The following is a 19,372-nucleotide window of genomic DNA, read 5'->3' as shown; positions in this document are numbered from 1 at the left end:
TCTGCTTCTAGTCTGATTAGAATATTGCTTCTTTCACCATTTTTCATAGAAAGCTAGGTAATAATAAGTCAGCCTTTGTTGTCCAGAACCCATTTGAACACTCCTTCCACCCTAACTCATCCTCTATGTCATGACACTATTTCGAAAGATCTTTAGCAATTTCTAACTTCTATCTGGAAAGCCACCCCAATTTTTCACACCACCTCATACCCTAGTCTCTGCCTGCATCCTGGACTCAGACGCAACCTCTTCTTCCTGCTGCTCTGGAGGTCTCACCACAATGACCTTCTCTTGTGGCCAGACAACCTCCCCACTGCAGACTTACACATTGCTGTTCCGTCTATAATACTTTTCCTTCCTTCCTCCTTTCATCCTTTCATCCTTCAAATTCTAAGCTCCAGAGCTACTTTTTCAGAGACGCATTCTCCTAGACTAAACCACATCCTTCTATTTTTCATGATGAGATCACTAACCCTGTTCCTCCCTCACCTCACAACCCAGAGCACACATCCCAGTGTGATTACATGACAAGCCTCTTACTCCCCAGACCTGTAGTCCCCTGGTAGAGGAACCTTTCCGTTTTTGCTCATTCCATCTCTGCCATGTCTACTAAAACGCCTGGCATCTGACAGATGCTGCCAGAGTTCAACACTTTCACTTTTTAAAGACCGTCTATTCTCTTCAACCTTGATATCCCAATGTACATACTCCATTAGGACCTAAATCATACATCTCGTTCATCACAACAATGTCATCGACATAAACTAGAATTGCACATTGATAAGGAATGCTGGCTTGCAGATATAGGGAACAAACTCAAAAAACAGAAGAAGTTCCAGAGAAGGTGTGGCGATGTTTTTGTCATATTTGGGTGTTGATTTCAGAGGCATCTCACCGCTGCCTCATTTATCAGTAAGTGGGAACCGCAAATGGAGGAAATACATGACACCTAAAGCAGCTACTATTTATTTTAAAAATCCCATTTATCTTTTCAAAAGCCAAATCTGAGTTTGCATGAAATGATAAGGAACTGTATTTCGAACACCTATCAAACTGAAGTTATTTTGGCACTTCCCAGGTATTCCCTAATGTATGGGCTGCTTTGATAGAATAAGAAAGTGTACAAATCTCAAATTACTTTGCAAAGTAGAGATTCTTTGGATGTTTTTGAAATGCTACATTATCAACTACAACCCTCTTTCCAGCTGTGCCTGCCATATGGATTTATGAATTCCTGTGGAGTGTTGTAACACAACTCCTTTCCAGAGGTTAATTTTGACAGTGAGGATTGTGATAATGTGCTAACTTGTGACTGGCTGATGTGAGAAAAATAGGGTGTGTTACAGTCAGGGACGGGAAGAGCTTTCCTGGCTCGATACACGATGGCTGCCCACTGCTACGTGAGCGCCCATACCTACACAAAACATCATGAACATGCTCCCAATCAGCCTCTGCATTAAACAGCTGTCATTTCTTTTAGTTCACAATGTAGGCAGAGTTGGTCTCTGCAAAACCATTGCTACTTCAATTGAAAATCTTTATTTATTCTATACACCTCAAATGCCAAAATTGTTGGTGAATATAGTTACTTGGATAAGCATGATTGCTTAAAAAGTTTTTTATCCATATTGTTTCTCCTTGATGAATATACAGCCACTTTAAATTGCTTCCGTTGAAATCAGAATTCATAAACCTACTTTTAGACAAAAATTTCTTTGTCTGTCAAAGTGAACATCACTTGCCCAAATGCACAGTGTTGTCTGGTCTCTGATTTGACCTACCCCAGTTACTTTCTTCCTAAATGTCTAAAACCAAAACCGAATGAGTTAAAAAGAAATGAATCAGAAAAATGGCCAACTTTTCACTGGTGCCGTCACACTCACAAGGATCAGGATCCCTGACAGTGGTGAACATTCCACTTTGGAGGCTTCCGATTTCTGCTCTCCCAACCAGAGTCTATTTCCAGGGTTCCGGTGCTCAGGCAGCATATCCTCCTTCAATGTGCTGCACCACTATCCTGCTTAATTCAATGTAACATCGTGATGCACTGACCTGACAAAAGACTGACTTGTGGCTGAAAATGCATCCAAAGAGCTGCTCATTTCTTTTTCAGCTGAAAAGACGAGATTCAGATTTCCAGGGGGCATTAAAACAAGAATGCCTCCCATACATCCTGCAGTGATTGTCCACTGGATTATTTATGGGATGCTCAGCCAGGTTCAAGTTGTTGCAAGATCAGTGTTGATCATTTGTTCTGCTCCAGCTGGTTCATCCCTGGTAGCACTCCACTGGATATGTGATGTGTTTTGCACTCTTCACATCCCAACTAGCACCTGGATTTCCACACAGAATCATCCTTCACTGTTTTCTGGGACAGGACAACTCTAAGAGGCAACTCTGCATGCAGGGGGGCTTTGCTGAATGATCGTAGTCTGGAGATCGTTCAGCTTTTATAGATCATGTCTCACTTTCCAAATGCCATTCCCTTTTGGTGCTAATGTGTTTGACCCTCCCTCTGAGGGATCGATGGTCCTCCAGTTCTAAGGATCAAATCTGGAGATAATCAGTTTGATCCTTTTTTTTTTTAATGTTTAAAAAGAAAACAGAGCCGTTTCCAACTTGAATTTAAATCTATCCACAAATACTCCTGTCATTAAATTAAGCACAGATTAACTACCAGGAGAAAAGCTGGGTAATTAGGGCCATCATTAATTAACTAAAATCCTTGGTTTCTGCCAAATAAAGAACATGGAAATATTTGCATAAAAGTAAAGGAGGAAAAGAAGAGATATAAAAAATTCTTGAAATTCACTTCTACTACTTTTTAAAAACTAAATGATCCTCTTTAGGCTACTGAACACAAAGAAATTTAATTAGCCGCTATTTGCTAAGGAGCTGAGTCTACGTGCTATGTCCTGGAACTTGCTGTAGATGCAAAAGTGGCTTAAACATTCCTCTTACTAGAACTAAAAAGAGAATTATGGTAGAAAGCACATAGCTACCACCCCCAGGGAACTAATCTTTGAAAACAGACCAGCAATTTTCTACTCAGATGAATTTAAGAGACTGGGGGCTTGGCTATAAAAGGTCTAGAATTATTCTCCGACCGAGGAATGCATGCTGCTTAGACAGACTCATTTTTTTCTGCTCATAAGTGTATATAATTGTTGACATCGAGGCATTCTTTTGAAACATAGTCATGAAACACTCAAGTTGTTTTAAAGAGCTGACAAGAAAATTCAAAGGCAAAAAGTATGTCAGTAGCATTACAGAATATGCTTAACCAATTTTGGAGAGAACCAATGTGGGAAATATTCAGCTCAGTTCTGCTCGTCACATCCAGTGGTGGGGAAGCTGGCCATTCTTCTAGACACGTGGGGCCTCATTTCTGCCTTTAGTTTCCTTTGTTGATCCTTTCTTTGAGCTACATCTCTCACGGCTGAGAGAAACGGAGCCTGCATTGGGTGTAGTAAGGACAAATAATCCTAGTGGCCCCTCTTCCCAAATACAAAACATTTCACCAGGCCATTTACCTCAGACAGTTTTATAACAAGTAGTCCCTGATCAACATGGCTTTTTTCCCCCCTCAATGGGTGAAAAAGAGGAGGCTTAGTAAATGCAGAAAAGCATCACTTTCCAAACCATTTCACATTACTCTATGCTGATTAAATCACTCACGTGCTGTAACCTCCTCCGATAGGCAAAGTGAGAGAAAAAAGGGAGGAACTGGCTCATTACATTTTAGAAGAAAGAGTCCAGGTTTGTATCTTTCAAAGGAACATGGAGAGTCAAGGAGCACCAGACAAGACTGCCTTAACAATGTCTAATACTAGATTAAAAACAGCAACAGTATTACGGTGTTAACCTATTACTAACCAAATATTGGCCTGTCTTCACTGAATTTCAATAGATGTCTATTTAAGTGAATATATAAAGCTTTTGGCTTAGAAATGGAACTCGAAATGCATGTTCCATAGAAATAACATCATAAAAGGCAGTTTCCCCGAGTCTGACTGATCTGTGATACTCCAAAGATTGGAACAGAAGTGTTATTTCAGCGCAGCCCGACCAACATTTTAAACGTAATTTCCTGGGGCTCCACGTCCAGATGACAAGAAGCTACTTTTTGCCTTCGTGACAAAACGTCTTCTGAATCACTGATCTCCCACAAGGTCAGTCTTAATTCACTGGACGCTTGTGGTCCTAAAATTCATTTGCAGGAGATAAGGCATCCCTCAGGTTAAGTCTGTTTGCAGGTGACATGAAATGGACATCAAAGGGCAGCTACCTCGATGGGGAGCAAACAGTAAGGACTCAGAATCCTAAGAACATAATTTATCATTTGTTATTTACATTTTTTTTTAAAACTGGGTCTATTTAGGGGCACTTTGCCTCCCTCTACACACAGAACGAGAGACCAAAGTGGATTTCTGGCCCTTCCTTCTTCCTCATATGCACGTCCAACCATGTCCCCACTACAGCCAGAAAGGAGATCATTACAGCACTGAGAATGGGACGCTCTAATACAGCTTTTCATGACAGTGAAGTGACTGCTCATCTTAGAACCATCTAAAAATTTCAAAAGTTGCTTTTTAAAAATTGCCATTAAAATAAGTTGAAGAGTTTGTCCTCCTGTCTATTAAAAAAAAGTCTCAGTAATATTTTAAAAAATCTTAGCTCCTGTGAGGTCAGCTTAATGCTTTGCTTCTTCTAAGGAAACAGAGTGGAGCCCAGACCAACACTGCACAGTAACCGAAGATGCAAACATGAAGTGTCACACAGGTTTTGGCCTGGGTTGGGAGAGTTTACCTCAACTGCCATTTGAGTCTTTAAGAAAAAGTTTCCCATGTTAGAAGAAGGCCTAAATCAGCATTTTAATAAAGCCACAATGCCAGAGTATGATGAGTGTATGTAAATAATAGATGCAGATTCCAGACGAGTCTCTTGGAAGAGATAGCTGAAAAATATCTGCCTATTTAAAATTGTTGAATATAAATCAAGAATCATATGTCTTCAAAGATAAGTGATTTTTCTGATTAACTTTAATTTCAAGCTTAAGCAGAAGAAAAAAAACAAAAGCAAAACAAGCCTCATTAATAAAATCCGAAATGTTTGGGAGTTTGAATTGTGCCAACTGCTGTCACACTATCATGTCTTTTTATCCTTACAATACATTGGAGAGTTTTAAAGGACAAAGACGAAAGATTTGAGAGATATGCTGGAACCCAAGATATGGGGAAGAAGAGGGAGCCTGAAATCTTGAGGAGAGAAAACAGGGAATAAGCTGGAAGGGGAGGGACTGCTTTTTGAGGAAGGTGACCAGTTGTTCAATTCACAGGGTGACAAAATTAGAACGTAGCTAGTATGATGCCTGTACTAACGAGGTCTAATATGGTTAATATGCTGGGTGGGGCCCAGTAATGACTTCCTAGAGGTCACCCATACTCAGAATCCGAAGGATAATGTGTTACGGTTTCAGATTTGGGGTTGGGTTAAAATGGAATCTGGATGTACCTTTTGGTGAAACATAAAGGCAAGAGCTAAACTATGCGGATCACAGTGGAACTGGATGGTGTGTGGAGCTAATACCGAGGCACCTGAAACTCTAATATTGTGTAAAATTGGTAAACATGAGGGCCAGTCTGGGACAGGAGCAGGAATGAGGCGTGGAGTGGGGAATTAGGCTCTCCCTGCCTTATTCGTTATATAATCTTGATTAGAATGCAGATGTCTTGAAGATTATTCTGAGCATAAAGTATGCTCATTTTAGCACAGCAAGATTAGTCCTGGCCCAGTGACCTGTCAGCATGGTGTGGACTAATTAAGAAACTGGGTGAGCTGGATCCTGAAGGTGACATCCTGATGCTGGAAGCTGAGTACGTGGAGAGAGACAGAAAAAGAACAGGGCTCAGAGAAGTTACATAACTGGCTCAAGTAAGTTGCTAGCAGAGTCAGGATCAGAACGTGGGTGCCCTAGTTCCATGCTTTTACCTCTATCCTGCAGCAAAGACAAAATATCCAGCTGAAATCACCATGCTGTGGGAAGGCCTGACTGAATTCTGTAAGGCCATAATATTCATGATGTGTCCAGATCAAATCAAAATTCTAGGACCCTGGAGATGTTTGCAAATAGAGAGGTTTTGCTGGGACAAGACCTGCTTGATTTTGTAGGGCAGAGACACAAGCTTTCCACCCTGGCTGCATCTCACAACCTCCTGGAGTACTTTTAAAACCATGAATGATGGTCGGTGGAACCCCTTACAAAAAATTCCAATTTAACTGATCTGGGATGGCACCCAAAGAACTGATGCACACAGAGTCCAATAACTATTTGTACTGTAAAAAAAAAAAAAGAAAAGGAGCACACTGGAGGCCAAGGTAACTCCTGAACCTGCCATTGACTAGCGTGTGACCTCACTTAATCTCTTTGCTTCGATTTCCTTATCTATGAAACACATGTCCTCACTTCTTACAGGATTATTGGGAGAATCAAAAGATAACGTAATGTAAACTAAAGCATTATAAACACCGGAAGGGACTCTACAAATGCTGAGCTGTAAGGTCCCCAAGTCTTGTGCCCTGTCAACAGGGTCTCACTTTACTGGGGATGGGTTCTGTCTAAAAGCATCCAACGATGACGATTATAGCTAGTTTCTCAAAACCCTAAAACGATGAAAATAATCTTCAGAGTTAGAATCAGGTAGTTTTTTTCTTTATACTCTACGAAGGCACAGTTTCACTGACAATAATGCAGTAAGAGCCACTGAAATGTAAAATGCTACTTCTTCACGCGGATGCCTGAGAAAAAAGCCAGGCTTTCCTTAGTTGTTCATCTAAACAACAATAAAAACATGGGAAGTCCAAGGTAAAGCCTGAGGTGATTATATTTTTTAAAAGTCTTTTAAACATGAATTCTATAGAAGAAACGTTCAGCCCTTCTGCTTGGGTTTGATGCGGAAATCAAAGTACTCCATCTCAGCAGGGTGAACCTGGGCTGGTTTTGTAGAAGGTGATCAAAGCGGGTGGATCTTAAATCTGGTGCTGCCTCAGAGTCAACGGGAACAACAGTTTTGGGGGCGCTGCCCCAGATTTATGTAGTCAGAACATCAGTGGGAAAAGGCTAGGCACCTGCGACTTTAACATGTTACCCTGGGGATGCTTCCATTCCCTGCACACCTCCGGCCAGGGGTGCGAGGCATGTGCGTGGGAACCACAGATAGAGTTCAGGGCTTTTCAAACTTTAATGTGCATATGACAGCGGGAGATCTTGTTAAAATTTGAATTCTGATACAGTAGGCCCTGTGTGGGGCCCAAGATTCTGCCTTTTTAACAAACTTCAAGGAGAGGTAGATACTTTTGGTCCATGAATCACATTTTGAGTAGCAAGGATCTTGGTGACATAGAAAAGGAAGGTGGAAACAAAAACTTCCCTGGATGAACAGTTCATGAGGATTTCAAGGTGAGTAAGCTGGCAATTTCAGCACGCTCAGAGGAAGAATCTCAGAGTACCTCACTTCTAGTCCTATTTAATGAGTGCTTGGTTAAAGATCAAGAAGTCCCGCTGCCAAATGACCCTGGAGAGGATGGACAGCAGGGTGAAGGATCTGGATTTCCACAAACTCTGTTTCTAATGGGAAGAAGCATCAGAGGCAACCAGAGCCCCATCATCCATGGTGATTTCTACTGTTTGGTGTTGGTGTCAAGATTTAAGAGTACTGTCTATGCAATGACACCACATCTGCGTTTGCATCTATGAACCAAGAGTTGACAAAGATGCGACGCAAAGTGGTAGAGCCCTGGAAATACCTGCTGACTGAAATGCTTTTCAAAATAGATTAATTGCTGCTCATTTCTGCGTTACCCTAAGAAGGTCTGACACTGCACAGCTTTTGAATTCAGACGTGCAGCATCCCTTACAGTGGGTTTCCTGTCATTACTCAGTATCCCGCTGACACCATAAAAGGCTGACTCATTTCCTTCCCTCCGCATGATCTGTTACAATAGAAACTGGGCTACCATATGCTGGGTTTAAAACGCTCGGTACGTCCAGCGTCTCTTGGTGATTTTGCCAGCTTTAAGGGGATCACAGCCCGGAGAAGCAGTGAGAGAATCACAGCAATGAGAGGACAGTTTGCACTGGAAGGTCTGGAGTCATCGGGGGGAGTTTCATGGGATAGTCATTGACTCCACTGCCCTAAAAGGCCAGATGTCTGAGACGGCGCTCTGACAACCTTCAAGACTCACCTTGTTGTTTCCTTGTAAGTTTCTTGCCTTGCCTGCCTTGTGCACAGGATTACTGAGCACATGGTTTCTAATAGAGCCCATAATGAGAATACTTATTTCCCCGTCTTTCCCCGTCAAGACTGTCAGGAATGTCAGCACAATTCAAGGAGCTGGATTTCAGAGCTGCTGACTGCTGCCAGTGGAGACAAGCAAGTTTCAGTGGTTGTCTACAGAAATTTTTAACACATTTCTCAGTGGGAAGGGGAAGGGGCTCGGGTACCTGACGGTGCAGCGGCCCAGCAGCACTTTGTCTGTTTTGCCTTTCCCAGAGATACCGTTATACCTGGGAGGAGTGGTTTGGTTTTTTTCCTCAATATGCTCCAAGATTAATTTTCAGAGTTGCTGCCATGTTATGAAAGCTTAACGCTGTGAAGGCAGACTGCAGAAGAAATTAGCAAAATCTGCCATTCTAATTTTGATCAGAGTTCACGCTAAGAAGAGAAGGGTTCAACTGAGTGAACTTCACTTTAACCGAAGTATATGTCCAGTTAATTGATTTCCTCCTATAAGGGACAGGGCTTCAATAATGCAAACCTACTTGATAAATACGTGTGTTCTTTATTAAGTTATTATTATGTAATGATAGATCTAAAAGAGGCCGGAGAGATTTCCTTTAATCTCTTCACTTTATAGAGAAGTAGACTGTGACATACAAAATTTGAACCCATTTGCCCAACAGCAAATAATGATTTGAAACAGAGCCGGGACTCTTGTCCTGGACTCCAAACTTAATGCTTCTGATGCTAATTTGAACGTAAAAATGAAGTCCTAAAGAATAAATCCATTGCTCAGAACACAAACTCTTGAAATCTCATCTGGATTCTTTAGCAGCTGTCAAAACCCAAAAGCCCTAACAATTACACATCTTCCATCCAGACTTGGAGGGCTCCCGACTTCTCCTTCCTGCTTTTAAATTCATCATCATTGAAACGCAAGCCTTTTAGCTATTTTGCTAACTGTTTTTTCCTGCTGAAAATGTTAGCTGGGGCACTGGGTGAGAAGGAAAAGTTAAAACGTTTGGAGATAGGACAAAAAGAAAATGGTGTTTCCAATTCTCAGTTTAAAATATTTCCTCTTTTAATCGCATGTAAAGGCAAACAGAAAAAGAAGGTAATAACTAGGATGGCAAATATCAAATTAAACTTTAGCAGAATGAGCACAAACAGAGTTTATCAATCTTATCACGAAGTGTAGTGGAACCCTAGTAAATGTCACTAACGACTAAACCTCCGCCCTACTGAGCTCTGTGCACACCGTCAGATTTGCCCTTCTGTCGTCATTAATCCTTCCCGCAGACACTGCACGTTGCCCGCACAGCATCTCTCCACGTTCTGCCTTATTAACAAAATCACAAATTTTTTAGGGCCATCATGTATCTGTATAAAATACTTGGGTTTTCAGTCTCTTTTGCCACTGGGGTGATTAATGAAAAGTAGGTAAAAGTCCTCGAGCAAAGCCAACCTTGCATTCTACAAAGGCACCTTGACATGACTTCTGACATTTGTGCTGGTCTCGTCCCATTCCTGCCTCTCTGCACTGCGCACTCGGAGCCTGAGTCATGCTCTCTGTTCAGGACTTCAGAGAAGGAACAAAGAAAGAACTTGAGTTCTGGATGATGTCCCAAGAAGTGGGGACCACTATGCGCTTCAAACCTTTGGAAGTCTTGTGTGTGAGATCCACACAAACCCGAGTCTGCTGAAGCCCGAGAGAGCTGGGTTTTCAGGTCCTTGCACTCAAACTCACTCCTAAGGGATGCGGTCACTCTGCATTCTCACAAAGTCATCTTGGGTTCTGTGGGTTCAAGGGACTTGGGTTCTGGGTCTGATCCCTTCACAGACCAACAGTGAGATGAAATGAAGCAAGGCCATCTTTTAAAAGAATCAAGATGGAAGAAGTACTGGTGGTTTTACCTACGTGGCTTTACCAAGCAACGGGATTCTGATTCTGATGGACTCGGGCATCGTTCCCCTGTGCCAGGTAGACCGCAGTGGGATGGGACATTTGCACAACCTGATATTTTCCTAGCCTAATTATGGGAGGCATGGACAACGATGATTCTTTGACATGGAGGGACTTTGGGACTCTCTACAAATGACACTGTCCCCCTAGTTGGTGCCAAGAAGGAGAAGAGTCAGCAAGAAAAACAGCAGGCAGTGAAGTGTGCACACGTCAGCACTGCAATCCATAGTTACCTCCAGAATGGGCCGGCGGGCCGCACAGCAGGACCATCCCCTGACCTTGGCGGACAGACACAGTGCTCCTCGTTCTTGTTTTAAAATTCTCGAGATCTGTTGCGAGAAATAAAGGAAAAGGGGTTTAAAATGTAAAGTCCTAAGACATTATGGGAGAGTAACACTATTTCAAAATAGAATGGTGTTCTGTCAAAAAAAACAGCCTCTCTAGTTCCCAAACCAGGGAAATTCAACTTCAGCCTCTTTTCTTGGGCTATTGGACTATCCTTCTTGACTCTATGTCTGTACTGTAAGGTAGCCACTTGCCACATGTGCCTATTTAGATGAAAAACAGTTAAAATCAAATAAAATGTATAAATCAGTTCCTCTGTCACATCAGCTGCATTTTAAGTGCTCATGAGCCACATGTAGCTCTTGGTTCCCATACTGGCCAGCAGACAGAGAGAATGTTTACACCCCTGCAGAAAGTTTTGTTGGACAGCACAGGTCTAGATGGAGAAACTGAGGTTTACTGATGTTAAGTGACCTCCCCAACTTCTCTCTGTAATTAAGTATCATTATCAGGATGTAAGTTCATGTTTTCTGATAGTTCTGTTCACAAACCATTCCATTGTATGCAGTTATATGGTATCTCTATACATACCTAGAATAAGACTCTACAAACACACACACACACACACACACAGTATACAATGTATAAACAGACATATATACACACATATTCATAATTATCTTAAAGTTCTTGTGTCTTTTTAAATATTTATAAGGTACTGTCTAAGTTTCTATTTGGAAGAAAGTTCTTCTTTCTCAAGGAGGTCAAATCTGGTTAGAAAGATAAGACCTTACGAACCCAAAGATCACAGCTGGAGTCAGGAAATACACAGTTACCAACAAAAATGAGTGAATGCAAGAAATACATCTAATTAAGTGGCAGACGTATTATCATTCAAGAAAATCATTTTTCTTTCATCCTTCCAAGTGTAAATCCCCTCACCAGCGAGTGTTTAAGTGCCATTTCACTTTTTTGTTGTCTACAACACTTGATGTAATAACCTCTCATTGGATGTGAGGATTATTCTAAGCCAAGTATGTTCTGGAGGGTTGTAAGCCCTGTAGCTGTGCACATCAAAGTTCAGTAATGTTTACTGACTATTTTGTCCATGCTGGCCATACTGGTAAGAATTTTTATGATGATTATCTCAAGCAATCCTAACACTGATTATATGAGTTAAGTACCATTAATTCCCCCATTTCACAGACTAGAAAAGAGAGGCACTATAAACTGTGTTAAAGGCTACAACATCAGTGAGTGATAGAGCTAGTGATGGAGCTGGCAGCCTTCCTGCAGTTACCAAGTGGAAGATTTCCACACTCAGACTTGGTTTTAGGGAAGGATCCAACGTTACAGAAATTTATACACATCCATGTCTCGATTACCAGCTTTTTTTCTGGAATTAGGCAACTGTTAAGCACATATGTTACTGTTTTTATCAATTATTTATAACAATTTTCATTGCCAGCTCAGGATACAAATATTGTGAGAACACAGCAGGGACTCAAGAGTTTAGTGGGCAGTACTGACAGATAACACCTGATCACAGGAACCAGAAGACTGTTGAAGCCAAGGTGTGAAGAGGGGTACCTGGTGGACATGCATGTACTCAGCACAAAACATGACAAGAGTTTAATCACAACTCTGATGTAATAAACTTCCTTTTATTCAATGAGCACCAGGTGAGTCTAGGACACGATTTTTTTCTTCTCTTTAAGGAAATGGTTTTTAAAAGCCTTCAAAGTCGATGAAACCATAGAGTTGGAAAACTTCATTATTGCATTAATATTGTAAACCATTATCCCCAAAAGTGACACTGAATCATTTGAAATTGTCATTTCTGCATGTAAGTTCTTAGAATAAGCCATCTGTTTTATACGGACATCTCATCCAATCTCCAGAGTTGCATGAAAAATGAAGAGATGATGGATAATGGAGATCAAGTCTTATCTCAGCAAAATTCGCCATGGTTCTGACTAGAGAGAGAGCATTAAGAAATGGGAACGAAAATGAGAATATACACAATGATTTTCTTTTTCTTATTGTCCTTATTGAGCTTAAAAAAGCTGGATTCCTGTTTCTTTCTTTTTAGTTTTTGAATCCAGGCAGTTATATAGGATTTGGTCAGTTAGGAAAAAAAATCACGTTCATCTGGTAGTTGAGAAAATATTTAGAGAAGATTCTTAGCAGTTAATTGAAATAGATTCCAAGTGGCAGACCCGACCTACACAGTAAACAGAAAGATTGCGTTTGGGCAAAGCTGAGTTTGAAAATCATCTCTGCCATGTATTAGTTGTGTTGTTGACCTGGGGCTAGGCATCATTTTCTCATAAAGAACACGAGAACAAATGTACTTTGTTTTAAAGTAAGAATTATGGGAAAAGATTAAATGAGATGATAGTTGAAAAGCACAAAGCCTTTCACACTACAAGTTTGGTGCTTAATATATGTTTGTTTTGCCCACTGAGGAAGGCTGTAATCCAGTGGCAAATCATATCTCAATCATTCCATTTAAGAAAGGGTTTCGAAGAGCAACACACTCTACACAGAGCTGAAGAGGCTACTCAAAGGCCACCACATTTACACACGTGTTTAAGAAAAGATGGCAGGTCCTCTACTGGTCTTTTCAGATATGAGTATCCATCCAGGTCTTAACTGTTAGAAGCATGATAATTCCGAATTAAAGAGCTATGTGTATGAATGGATTTTTTTTTTGAGACATGTACACTCGTGGCCAGGCCTTTCCCAGAAATATTGCCATATATATTGTTTTTAGGGTCATTTTTACCTCCAAAGATTTGTACTGGGCAATGACCAGTAGCAACAGGCATTATGAGACAGCTGGGATACATTACAGATCATGCTTTGTCCCTGTGACTGTAACACCAATAGCCGTAGGAGTATCTACTTGCAAAATGCATTGAGGTCACGTCATGTGCTAAGAGCTTTTCATTCAGATACCACTTAACCCCTTTATAGTTTTAACTCCCAATTTGCAGGAGATATAACTGATGCTCAGAGAAGTTCAGCACCTTCTCCACTCACAAAGGAAGTGGTCAGAAGAATACAAACTCTTCTGTCTCTCTCCAAAGCCACTGCTCTCAAGCACCAGAATCTAACACTTCTCCGCTGATTTAGTGAAGCCAGGTGGAAAAAAAATACTGGCTTCAAACTAGTTACTCAACATCCTAGAGACAAAAAAAAAAAAAAGAACAAAACAGTTTATTTGAATGAATTTTAAGCTCTAAGAATATCCACACTTCAATGTACAACATGATGAGTTGGTACATTTGATTCCAAATTTCCTATTTCTTTGCTTTTCTGTGTGGGTGAGCACCTGATGGGGGGATTTTTAGACACAAGGTGCAAACGATGAGGTTGATCAAGGAGAAGACAATCATAAACAACTCTATTAAAAAGCAGGATTTCTGCCTTGCTAGGAAGGTAGCTGAACAATGAGATGTGGGTTGTATTTCCTTTAGCTCTGTGCAGCCAGGTCCTACAGACATGGCAGAACAAATGATGTACATGGATGACAGGGAGCTAATATCCATGTCCTGTGAGTTCTCAAACCAGCTAGCCCTTCCCGCTTTGTATACGGTTCACTGCCATGTGATTCAGACTTTTAAAAAATGAGCAGGCATCTTTTCTGGTGTTTTCATTCATCAGTATTGTACATACATTTTTCCCTCAGAAATCGTGTACTTAAAAAATTGCACAATTTTGTGGCAGATGTTTTTTCATATCATATTATCCTGCGTAAAGAGTGTCCTCTATTCTCCCGTAGAATGTAATATTAGCACTTTATTTTTACGTGCGATTTAAAAAAATATGCTGTAGTACTTGGAATGGGTAGCTCATTGAGGGCACAGAGGAAGTGATTTAGCAGCCAAATCCCTTGAGGAATGAAAGTGTACAAAGGTCTTAAAGCTGCAATATGCGATAAGTAATAAAAATGCCTTAATATATGAACACATTGGGAATTCAGACCACCAAGTAAATCAGAGAGTGAGGGGGGAGAACACCTCCATATATTTTCTGTCTGGAAAGTTATTAAATGTTTAGAAGAGGGAAGAGGTAGCTTACAAGAAAAATAGCTGGATGTGGTTTAGGGAAAACACAACAGAGGGGAAAAGATCATTTTTGAGATGTAGCAACAGTAAGTAAGGAGTAACTTTTTTAGGGCATCATGAAGGAACTATCCACAACACACACAAACAGGAAGAGCTGAAACCATTCACACTCTGAGTGGGACCATCCAGAGAAGAGCGTAAGTTTAGTTTTAAAATGGCCAGGAAAGGTTAATGGGATAATAACACACATCACAGTTCGTCAGGAATCCACAGAGGGGCAGGAGAAAAGGAAAGAGGAAAAGTTACACTCTAACCACACAAGTTATGCACATATTTTTTAAATGCATATACTATTTACTAGAAGAAAAAAAAAATACTAATTCACTTATTTCCCCGACTTGGGTAGACCTGTATTCTATTCATTCTCACAGGGTGTCCTCAGAATAAGAAATTGTCAGTACCAGCTGCCTTTGTTATGGCTTCCTCCAATTTAGAAAGAAGCAATCAATAGAAAAAAAAAATCAATATCAGCTTGGAAAAATGGTCAAGTGATACATTTGTTACAAATGTAATTTCCGTAACGATGACTGCACCATTCATTTTTTTTTTAAAAAGAGGTATTTGCAGGGGTCATAACTTTAAAAACCAATTATCATGCAGCAGATTTGAAATTGTCTTGACTCAGCCATTTGCTCTTTGGGTGCATATGTGCATGTACATTTGCATGGTTTCTTGGATTCTAGAGACTCCTACTGAAATTAAGTCTAACTTTACAAAACCTTATGAGTTGCAAAGCCACATTTTTGACATTCTTTCCACGGGAAGAAGGAAGAAGCCATTAGTGAGAATGGCAGGGGTGACTGGGTTTTCCTGTGAGAGAAGATACAGCTAGAGGGAGAATTGCATGAATGGTTTAACACACTGGCTGATGTCAGAAGGTGCTGGCAAACTCGGCACTCTCACTCTCCAGCTGTATGATTTGGGTAGAGTTTCTTAATCTCTTGTGAACTCCAGTCTCTTCATCTCTAATATCAGGACAGTAATTCCTAACTCACGGGGCTCTTTGAAGATTAAGACCATGAATGGAAAGCACTTAACACAATGACTGGCCCAAAGTCAGAAGTCTATAAATGTTAGCACTATCATGATCATTTCTGAGCATCAAAGGAAAGTCTACGGAAAGTGGCTCACTGGGGGAAAGCTAGTGATTCCAAATTTCCACCAGATAAACTAACACTAGAGTTAGTCAGATCTATCCCATTGTGGCAAAATATGTTGATAAGACTTAAAACACATATCTTCTTTTGCTGGTCTTCATTGTGTTTTCATGTCTAGATTGGTGCTGAAGTGAGCCAGATACCTTTTCCTCTCCCATGCATGGCCTGTATTCTCTGTGTGACTTAACAATTAAGATGCACACATATATACTGAATTCAGATAATTTTCCTTAAGAACTTCCTATGATGATATGTTTTGAGAGAGCTTGTGTTACTTTTTAATGTCAAGGTGGGAAATACCCTTTTCATAAAACAGTAAAAACTGATGTTTGTGTAACTTTTATAAAGGATACAAGGTATATTATTTTAAAACAGAAATAAAAGAGGAAACATCATATTATTTACTGATTATATAAATTTACCCGAGCTTAAAGTTTTAGAAGTTTACACTGCATACCAGACGAAAATAGAATGGATATAAATGGAACTTGAAAAAAAGTATATACACATATAAAATATTGATAGATGTTTGTCAGTATCTTGTTTTTCCTTATGTTGTTAATTTTTCGATTTGTTTAGCCCATCTTCAGCAAATACTTTTTGAGTTCCTTTTTAACTTTGGGTATTGGTGGAGCAAAACCACTTTATCTCTCCAATAACTAAGTAAAACAAAACAAAAACCTACGGATATGCTAAAGATCTGACATTAAATACCCCAATTTGTTGGCTTCTAGCTAGTGGTGTGACATTGAAAAGAAAAGTGAATCTCTTTCCTGGATATCTTTGTATAGATAACAAAGGGCCTTATCAATATTCCAAAGTTGATGTACACTCAACTTACAAATGACTGACTCATAGAAATGGCCTCAGGACCATGCTCTTTCACAGCCTAATGCTACTGCTATAAACATCACTATGAAAATCCTTAGAGCAGGTGTTTCAAAGTAACAAAGGAAGAATGCTTGAGATCTCTCCCAGGTGCTGATCTGACCCTCAAAATGCTTTCCCTCCAAACATCTGAATTTTTTTTCTCACCCCCATCAGTCATATCCAATGAACGTCTATAATTTAGGGATCAGTTTGGAATTATAGAAATGCCATTTTCAAACCATAAATGGCTGCAAATGCATTACCCTGTTCTTAGTCACTTACAGTGAAGAGTGAATTCAGTAAGACTGCTTTCTCTTAAACAAATAAGAGCAGTATAGATTCTTTGAATGTATATTTTGATTAACTAAAAAAAATGAAATGTAATCTATGAAGTGATGGGGACAGTACAGTAGGACTGAGAAAGCTCAAGAAAGCATTAGTGACAAAAATACTCTTAAAGCTGCTGTTTCTTCACAGGTGTTTCTTACTGAAATAGTTACACACCAACAAAACTATAAATAATGCCAGTTTCTCCCTTGCTCTTCTTTTTAATTTTATTTTTGGCAGAAAAGTTGAAAAGGGAAAAACAAGGGGGGGTGAGAAAAGGGGTGCAGAGACTGCCAAAGACAAATGTGTCTGGGATCCGCAAGTCTGCATTTAGCAAAAGAGGTTACCCTCCTTTCTCTTCTGTACCATATTACTATATCATTTTTTCCCCCAGTAATAAAACCCAGGCAAAAACTTAGAATAGCATAATCAATGTTACATGGTAAGGAGGCTTCTGTGGGTTTGCTTTAGAAATGTAATCACTTTTGCAAATATTAACTCTTTGGGGAAAATGTAAGACCCGTTTCGACTAGCTTACATAAAGAACACAGTTTCTCGCTTTCCATGAATTCATTCATTAAATGCAGACAACAACTCTGTGAGGTAAGAATTATTACTAATCCCATTTTATAGAATTAAAAAAATCAACATCCCAGATCACAGTCCTAGTATAAGAAAGAACGTGGATTAGACCCCAGGTCTTCTTGGACCCAGAAGTCCCTATATTTAGTCTCTCTTCTATGCTGAGTTAAGTAACAGGAATGAAATGACACCTCTCGATTATCAGACTGACTACTCGAGACTCACACTTTTTCACCCCTCTGCTATTATTTTCCTGACTCTACAAGAAAATAAAGGTTGCTCTGCTGCCCTTTTCTCTGTCAGTGTATGGCTTTCCTGATAGCTATTTTTATTTCTTCTTTTAGTTTTTTTCTCTTTCCTCATTTCTTTGACACTATCTGTTTTATCTAGACCTTCATGCCATTTAAGAAGCCAGAGAACAACCCAATTTAAAATGTCTGCACTTCCCTGTGTGTTCCATAAAAGTCTGCCCCTGTTGGACTCAGGAGGCTGCCATGATTAGTGTGATGCAGCATCATAAATCCTGTCATTCCCCTTGGGAGACAGGGGCCCTAAAACGCAAGCTGCCATTACCAGCATTTTTCTCTACAGGAGCTCATCTCTTTTCACATATCATCCTGACTCAGGAGTGTTAACGGTTAGACAGCTGCATTCTCTATCTTTGGTTTCCGATTTACACTACACTAACAGAAACAAAGGCTTCAGAAAAAACAAAACAAAACAAAACAAAACATCTGGCCTCGTAAATTTTAGAATAAAATACAGACTCTTCACTGTGCTCTTCCATGGCCCTTTGGAATCTGGTCCCTGCCCAGACCCCTAGTTTCATCCCTGCTGTGTGCCCCCTGACTTATTTATACTGTGACAACCATGTTTTGCTTTCTGCTCTTCAAACACCTGAAGGCTCGCCCTGTTTCAGGACCTTTGAACTTGCTGCTGCCTTTCAGATGCTCTTTCACCCTCAGCATGCTCGTTCTCCAGGACTGAACTCAAAGGTCACCTTCTCTGAGTTGACCTCCCTGAGGGTTTTATCTGGACTAGCCCGCCACCTGGCTTCTGTTACTCTCCATCACATCACCTCTATACCAAGTCTCCCATAGTGATTATCACCAGCACCTGCCATCACTTCGTTCATGTATATGCTATTCGGTTTACTGTCCCTCTTCCACACCCCCTCCACCAATGAAAGCTCAGTGGAGGCAGGCATCATCTCAGCCTCTCTCCGGCTCCCTAGCACACTACCCAAAACACATCTGATGCATATTAGGTGTTCCATCAGTATTTGTTGAGCAATATTCTCTCTCCTGTTCAATACACTGAGACGGTGGCTAGAGAGACTTGCTGGAGCAGGGTGTACTTTCCTGTATTCGTCCACATGGCACACTGTCTTCCACCTTGGTGACCAAGGACCTTTGTGTGTTCAATGGCCAGAGACACTCTAAAAGGTAACTTTAAGAAAAGGTCTCTAATCAGGGCACTGAGCCTTAAAAAGAAAGTTTCGAGATGCACTAAGACTGGAATGCAATCAGCACATGAAACAAATTCACTGCTTGGCAAAAAGAAACAGCCTCTCACCCACTGACACCTGCCCCAGGGAACACTTGAGCTGATGGAAACATGAAACAACATCATGCAAATTGCATGGGCCTGTTGCTATTTGTGACCAGGGCTGTTATCAGCTCGTCAGTGCTAAATCATACAATTATCTGTTTCTCACCGAGTGTGAGAATTCTATAACTTGATAGACTTCGGATCAACACAGTTTTGACAGAAAGA

At 40.4% G+C, this 19,372-nt stretch overlaps 1 protein-coding gene across 4 annotated transcripts in view; it reads right to left on the bottom strand.

Moving 5' to 3' along the window:
* CNTN4 (contactin 4) overlaps nt 1-19,372 on the bottom strand; it is an 809,034-nt gene that overhangs the window by 199,932 nt on the left and 589,730 nt on the right. For all 4 annotated transcript variants that reach the window (XM_072941737.1, XM_072941736.1, XM_072941738.1 and 1 more), the window contains one exon: nt 10,476-10,571. In XM_072941737.1, the coding sequence (XP_072797838.1) occupies nt 10,476-10,571 (96 nt within the window). The remainder of the gene's footprint in view (nt 1-10,475; nt 10,572-19,372) is intronic.

The sequence above is a fragment of the Vicugna pacos genome, chromosome 17 (assembly GCF_048564905.1).
Source record: "Vicugna pacos chromosome 17, VicPac4, whole genome shotgun sequence".
Lineage (NCBI taxonomy): Eukaryota > Metazoa > Chordata > Mammalia > Artiodactyla > Camelidae > Vicugna > Vicugna pacos.
Note: the sequence above shows the minus strand (reverse complement) of the source record. Positions and strands in the feature narration are given on the sequence as shown.